At 38.8% G+C, this 8,085-nt stretch overlaps 1 protein-coding gene across 1 annotated transcript in view; it reads left to right on the top strand.

Annotated features, from left to right (window-relative positions):
• LOC126403466 (protein SOGA1-like) overlaps positions 1-1,431 on the top strand; it is a 15,388-nt gene extending 13,957 nt beyond the window's left edge. Inside the window, exon 9 of the mRNA XM_050066147.1 lies at positions 886-1,431. Coding sequence (XP_049922104.1) covers positions 886-1,041 — 156 coding nt within the window. The 3' untranslated portion in view covers positions 1,042-1,431. The remainder of the gene's footprint in view (positions 1-885) is intronic.
• Positions 1,432-8,085: the final 6,654 nt, after the last annotated feature.

The following is an 8,085-nucleotide window of genomic DNA, read 5'->3' as shown; positions in this document are numbered from 1 at the left end:
CTTGAGTATATCCAATCAGCACCAAATAATCCCCAAGCCCCAGCCAGGAGTTTTTCGGGGCCGTTCTGAGTGCCTACTCTGAGGCAGGGACTTGTTTAGCCCCTGTAAAAGTTCCGGAACTCTGTCCTTCGGGGGTGGTTCCTGCGGTGGAGACACGCACCAACGGCCCCGGCCCCATAAAATTACCCCGAAGTTCCTGCGGTGGAAACGGGCCTATTGGTGACATCCACAACTTTTCACAGTGGAAATAGAAAAAAGCGTACCGAACTGAACTGAACCGTACAGTACTGCTCGGTGGAAACAGGGCTTTAGTTTACTGTGTATAAGATCGATGGTGACAGCTCAGAAGGTAGAGCGGGCCGTCCATTAATCAGAGGGTTGGAGGTTCAATTTCTGGCTCCTACTGTCCACATATCGAAGTGATCTCAAGTTGATCACAGCATATTAGTGCAGTCTATTTACCCTTTATCTTGAAGTGAGTACACTCTGTGCAGCCACAGGGTCCAGATTTATCCTAAGTCATTAGTTCGGAGTACACACTTGATTATATTGAGCGTCATACTTGTGTTTGGCCGCGTCGTTGAGCTACTTTGCTATCTCTGTCAATCAGCTGTCTGTTAGTCACTCACTCTACAGCAGGAAAGGACACTTTAAAATAAAAGGTCTGTGCCAGGACTTAAAAATGAAGTGTGTTTTTTACAAACTTGATATATTTGCAAGTCACTTGCAGTCCATTCAGAATGAACCTGCGACCCACTTTTGGACTGCAACCCACCAGTTGGGAACCACTGATGTAAAGCACTGATCCAATGAGCTTTAACAAACTGATATTGTGCCGTAAAGCATTCTCAGTGTTTGTGTCGTCTCTTCTCTGTCTCTGAACAGGATGGAAACTACGACTGCAGCTCCAGCAGCACTTTGACCTTCTGCTTCTCTCGCCCGTCTCGCTCCACCCAGAGACAAACATCAACCCAGAGCAAACTCCACCGACACAGATACTCGCCTCCAGTGAGCGTGGCCGCAGACCCCAACTGTGAGTGACCGGGCGGAGAAACACACTGATACTTGTGGACAGCTGACAGCGGTCTGAGCGACGGGGAAGGGAATTTAAGACGTAATCTTCAGATGTCAGCTCTGCTTTACTGCAGGGTGGATGAACTGGGAGGACTGGTAGACTGCACGTGGGATGTTTAGGCTTTATAGCTCAGTCCTTATGACTTCTGTTGGTGCAGTCATCTCTTTTTACAGATGGGTTCATCTCCATATTATTACAAGACAATCTTGCAAATCTTAAGTCATATTTACAACTTTAAACTTTGTGTAAAACTGATTTTGCACTTATATTGTAAACTGCAAATTAACTTTATATTATCTTTGTAGTATTTTGTAGAGAATAACCTTTAATTGTTTTATTGAATAAACACCTGAGATCTGAACAACAGGATGTACTGTGACGTTATTAATCTGTATATATGTTTGGCTTCATGGTCACACATCACTCTGAAATCTGATTTTTTTTTTTAAGATGCAGAAACTTGTTTACTCTGCTTCAGGTGGAGGCTGCCGGCTGTTACGTCACATGCTCAAGAAAGAAAAGTAACGGCTTAGTAGTTAATGAGATAAGATTTCCTCGTCTGTCAGGAGCACGATCCTTCACCCTCACCCTCACTCTCTGATTGTCACTCTTAACTCTCACTGTCACTGAATAACTGCAGCCGGCACATTAAAGTGTAATGATTTGTTTCGTAACTTTATAATATACCTGGGAGTTAGATGTTGATTCGTAGCATGAGCTCAGACTTTCTTAGAGCAGATCAGCTGAAATTCTTTGTCTCCTCTCGGTGGTGGCTGGCAGCTGGCCCCGTGGTGGTCAAGGACGGAGTCACACAATCACACGGTGTCACGTTTCTGCTCAGCACACGTGTTCACCATCTACTGTTACACACACACACGAAACAATGTGGGTTACCTCCCAGTGGAGTCTTTAATTCACCATAACCCAGTTTCACAAGATTAGTGAAAAGGTGGCAAAAACACCCAGAAAGTAGGGCAGTAAACAAGTTTTCTGACAGAGAGGAAAAACATTTTGAAACAAATGATGAATAATCCTCTTCCATCCACAGGCTGCAGCTCACACTGTGTTTACTGAAATACAACAAATAGGCACAATCATAATTGCACATTATGAGCATGACAATCTTTTAAGAGAATAAAATAACTTCAGGGGGAAATGCTTTTCCTGCCGTTCACTTTTGAGATCAAACTGTAAATCTGCAAATATACTGAAAATAGATTTGATGTAAGGCTGGATCATTTACTACAGAGGCAAAGTGGGCACCCACCCCAGATCCTCAGGCCTACGGGTCCAAGATACACTGTCAGTTGTTTCAGGGATTTTTTACGACTAAATATACAATCATTAAAATATTTTTATGATAGTAGAAACAAATAACAGGAAACTGTCAGCGTGAACTCACAATTAAACTGTAACAGTATTAATGCTACCACCACAATAAATATTATTAATGTATATGGACAAATGTTGACTTTTACATTTAATATATAAATGTATTGGCACTGGTAAAACATTCTCCTCTTACGCACTGTTGACAAAAGTGACTAACTATATGAACTACAGACATATTTTTGGGTTTCTAGAACTGCAGGTCATTCAGCAGAACTACAATAAAAGGTTAGTACTTCATGCAGAAATAATTCAAACCAAAATAACAGTGATAATGAAAATTAATTAAACTACCTAACAATAAATATTGTAGTAAAAAAAAGCTTCTTCAAGACCAGCTCCAACTTTACATATTAATACATTTGTGATAAAAATTTAATTTCCCTTTGTGGGATTAATAAATTATATTATTATTATTATTATACACATAGGATTATTATTGTCACATACATATTCTGTCATATACTAATATTTACTTACCAAAATACTATTATTATTATTATTATTATTAGATCTGTCTCTCTCTTTGTCTCATTGTGTCATACGGATTACTGTTAATTTATTGTGCTGATCTGTTCTGTACGTCATCTATTGCACGTCTGTCCGTCCTGGAAGAGGGATCCCTCCTCAGCTGCTCTTCCTGAGGTTTCTACCGTTTCTTTTTCCTCGGTTAAAGTTTTTCCTTATCCGCTGTGAGGGACCAAAGGACAGAAGGATGTCATATGCTGTAAAGCCCTCTGGGGCAAGCTGTGATTTGTGATATTGGGCTTTATAAATAAAATTGAAATTGAAAGTACTAATATCATCATCATCATCATTATTATTATTATTATTATTATTATTATTATTATTATTATAAAAATCAAGTAATGTACATTGCATTATTTGACATGCTAAAACAAGTAATTCTGAAGAACACTGACTTTTACTTTTGATAGCTGATCATATTTATGTATTTTTGCTGCAGGACTCTGACTTGTAACAGAGTGTAGTTTACACACTGTGATATTACTACTGTTTTCAGGTTAAAGATCTGAATACTTCTTGTAATATCCTGCAGTACTGAATCTTGCCTGAGAGGGCGCTACAGCTGCAGCTCTGCTCTTCCTGTCAGCTGTGTGCCTTCTTTAACAACATTTGTTGATACCAACAGAAACATTACCGGAAGTGCCCCTCTGCTCTCTGATATTTGTGTGTCAGAAGAGATGATAGTTAAATGAACCTTAAATCAGAGCAAAGATGGAGTCTGTTTATTTAAGGTTTAACTCTTATGACTTTGAAGCTGATGAGCGGTTTCAGGGCGGTGTGAAGGGTTTAAAGAGCAGCAGCAGCACAGAGGAGACAAAACTACTGGACCTCAAACTATTCTTCTATAACAGGTATGAAACATCTGTGCAGACAGAGGTGGAATGTAACGGAGTACATTTTTTTTTTTTTTTTTAATTTTTTAAGTACAAAACATATCAAGAGGTTATAAATTGTTTCTTATAAATTAAATCACCAAACCGAATTTATAAATACAGCTGAAATGATAATCACTTAGTGGAGTGACTGGAAATGAATTGATTTGATAATATTCAAAGTAATTTTGCATGTAAACACATACCATGGAGGTGCCGAGTTTTGTTAGGCAAAATAATCCATCAGCAGCAGGGCTACTTTAGTTAGATCCTAACAGTAAAGGGGGCATATCAAATATATATATGAGAAACTGTCTCAGTTAACTTGTAGACGTTTCCCAAAGTAGATCCTTCATGTGACCACTGTGGGCTTGCACCAGCATCATTGGCTCATGTGTCCTGGAGCTGCCCGAGAATTTAAGTTTAAGTTAAAAAAAAAAACATACCATGGTTCCAGCTCCACAAATTTCCTGCTTTATATTAGAATCAGTTTAATTTTATTTAAAATAATTTTAAGATGTGGACTTCATCTGGTACTGTGAAGGTGCCACTTTGGGCTCTGGGGAATTATTCATTTTTTTTAATCCATGATAAAAAAAAATACAATTAAAAAAAAAAACAGTTATTTTCGCAGTGCCAGTGGCATTTTAGGCTTGTTCGAGATGAACTCCTGGAAAGTGGATGAGATCAGGCAGCTGCAGCAGGAGGTGGTGACAAAAAGCTGCTGTCAAGTCGGACAGTTTCCAGCAGCCTTCAGTCTGTACAGGAAGTCACAGGAACACTCACATCCTGTCATATCTGATGCTGATTATTAAGATGTTATCATACTCATTTATCAGTTTGTTCCCAGTTTTGAATTGTTTCAATTACAACAGAGTATACTATTAAAATGCTTTACAGGTGATCTGTAATTTATGTTCATGGTTTAACCTCCATTTTACATTTGTTCTCGTATAGATCAGCATCATACCAGTTTGCTGCTGCAGAGCAGACCTGTCCCCTCAACTACAGAGGGGAAATAAATTGTGTCTGACTATGAGGTTAATATTTTCGGAGGAAAAATATACAAGACAACAGCTTTCATTAAAGATCAGTCAGATACAGTCAGGGTTTCACATCTGTACATTTGTTATTTTAGGAATCCTCACATCCCACTGACCACCAGTCTTTATGTTGTTAAATACGTAATAATAATTAAAACAGTCCAATGTTGATATACAGTAGACTCTGTATAGTTTATGGTGAATGTATTTAGTTTCTCTGGCGACTAAACGTCACCATCTGTCACACATGTTTTCTGTTCACCGAATTAACCTTCAAATCAGGCAACTACCATCTAAATTTCTGAAATTCACAAAAATGAAAAGTTTATCGAAAACGTCATATTGTTGAGTCAACACCTCAGAGCCAGGTGTTTCCCATCATGCCCTGGGTCTTGCAGTCGGTGGGGAGCAGCTAGGTGGGCCCTAAAACCTGATTGCTGGTGATCAAATCTGCGTAGGCCTGGCTCATCTCGAACGAGCCAAACATTGGGGCTACAACTACTTTGGACAAACCATAAATTAAAATCATTTTACAACGTAACATACTGGGCAATGTCAGATTTCCCACACAGTTCAACATAGGTGAGAGTTGGACAGAGCACATACCTGTTCTCCTCAGTTCTCCTCCTCCCTGGAACCACTTCACGTTAATTTGTTTTGTTTTTTTACCAGAGGTTTGGTTTATCACAATATAATGTTTAGTTTTTCTTCAAAAGGCAGTTTTTAATTTGTGCTATGAAAGATAATTCATTTTGATAAACATTACTAACCTATTATCTTTATTAAACAATAGTGTACAAAAAACATCAGGTAGACAATGTACACATTAGAGAAGGCATTACTATATTTAATAGGAAAATAAGAATTTCGCAGCTAGCTGATGATAGATCATTTGCTGAAAGCTATTAACCTAGTTGAACAGTTTTTGCAAGCCTCAGGTCTGAAGCTTAATGTCTCTAAAAATGAGTTATTGCCCATACATGATTGTAAAGACAGTAATTGAAAATGTTCCTGTAAATCTATGAAAACTGAGAATGTCTTTAATCTTTGGCTTCAGAGAGATTTAACATTATATGGCAGGTTCTTTTATAGAGGGCAGAGGGCCTGTCACGCTTTGTTTATCCCTCTCTTTCACTTTTTGTTTATGATCCCTCAGCTGATGAAATCAACAGGTTATTCCTCGATTTCATTTGGAAATATAAATCTCACAAAGTTAAAAAGGCAGTACTCTCTAACAGTGAGGGCAGAGGGTGGTGTGGAAGTGTTGAATTTCATTGATACTGTAACATTTTTAAAATTAATTGGTTAAAAAAAAATGTATTGCAAACCCAGATTCCCTGTGGTTTTTCATCCCCAATCGCATTTTTGATTAAATTGGTGGTCTCCCCTTTGCATTAACATGTAATTACTCACAAAATTACTCAACATCTAAACACCCATGTTGACTTTCAAACGCCTCAAAACCGAATAGTACTTGAGTACATTTGCTGCATAACAGGTTACAATTTAACATCATGATTTTTCCCACATTCTCTGAACTCAGTGTCTCATACCACAGTAAACGAATCCTCTTCTGTCATCACCAGATTCGTGGAGCCCATCGACCGCACCAGCTACAAACAGTGGAGCTCTGCTTCTCTTCACGTGACTCCAGTGGACTGTGGTGCTGAGCAGCTGGACCAGAGGACACTTCCAGACTCTGAAATCATTACAAACCAGACAGCAGGAGCGTCTGCAGAGACAGAGGTGAAGCAGCTTTCCTTTGCGGAGGTGATGCGACTGGTTCAGGAGGGAAAGGAAGTGCCTGGGACAAAAAAGCTGGACGTGAAACCAACCAATCAGAGTCCAACTCCTTCTCAGATGGAGAGGAGACTGAAACCCTGGGAAATATCAGCAGTTTCAAAGTGACCACTCAATTTTTAAAGATACTATGAACTAAAAATCTTTATATTTTTTAATGAAGACTATAAAAAATTCCAACTAGATGACATGTTATTGTTATAATAACTAGGACAGAGGACATGCACTGAAACCCACTCACTCAATCACTACAAGAATGTAACCTTAATTATTCTGCTTGCCTTCAATTGTCCTCACTCACTAAGATTACTGTGGAGCAGAGGCTCTTAGGGTTTTCATGAGGTTTGACAAGCTTCCAGTGGTGAAAATTAACTAAGTGAAATTACTTAAGTAAGGTATTGAATGCAGGAGTGTTACTTGTAACCAAATATTTTCACACTGTTGTACTGCTGTTTTTTTATTGACTAAGAGATCTGAGTACTTCGTCCACCAGTGCGACCCTCTGCAAATGCCCTGTACTGACAGTGGTCTTTAAATCTGTGCATCATGTTGCCCCTCTACACCTGAAACACTTGTTAAGGTGGGTGTCATGACCACTAACAGATGCATGTGGTTGGAAGTGAAGGCATTTGAGAGGTGGAACCAACATCTTCTGGAAATCCCTTAAATACTGTGTTCATGAGCGGCCTGCAGCGTTACAGTCACACCTGGAATCAGTTTAACAGGTCTTAATTGGAATAAACTTGTCTACAGGCTGTCAAACGGGACTGAAGTTTTTGATTTGATATCCAGAACTCCCTGGAAAGCTGCACTGATGTTGAATAGATTATCCTGGTAAAATAACGTTACCATTGTTACCTCCATATAAACACATCCATCTTAAAGAGCTGCAGCTGTGACAGGAGGCTGATGAGCTCAACATAAAGCCACTGACTCTCTCCCAACACATCCCATATTATTACTGCAGCACTGTGGAGAACATTGACCTCTTGTGGTAGAGTAAAAGTACCTTCAGTTGTGACATGCTTAATAACTTGATACAAAAAAAAATCAGATGTGATGCAGATCAGATTTTATTCTATTCGCTGATGTTGCAACACCACTAAGCTCGGAGTGATCTGCAACCTAATGTCCTAATAAACTACGTGAACAGAATAATGTATTTATTGATTTTTAATCAGGGGTCCAGGGCACTTCGTCAAGGATTTACGTTTTAATTAGTCATGAATTAGGTATTAAAACAAGCCAAAATTAAATGTTATAGACAAGACATTGATTTTTTTGGGGGGGTGGGGGGCTAAATTTAGGAACTGGTAGAAATTTAAAAAACAATCAATCAATGAAAACAAACAAACAAAAAAACATGTTGGCCCATAAA

This window comes from Epinephelus moara, chromosome 16 (assembly GCF_006386435.1).
Source record: "Epinephelus moara isolate mb chromosome 16, YSFRI_EMoa_1.0, whole genome shotgun sequence".
Lineage (NCBI taxonomy): Eukaryota > Metazoa > Chordata > Actinopteri > Perciformes > Serranidae > Epinephelus > Epinephelus moara.
The sequence above is the reverse complement of the archived record's forward strand: the minus strand, read 5'-3'. Positions and strand labels throughout refer to the sequence as shown.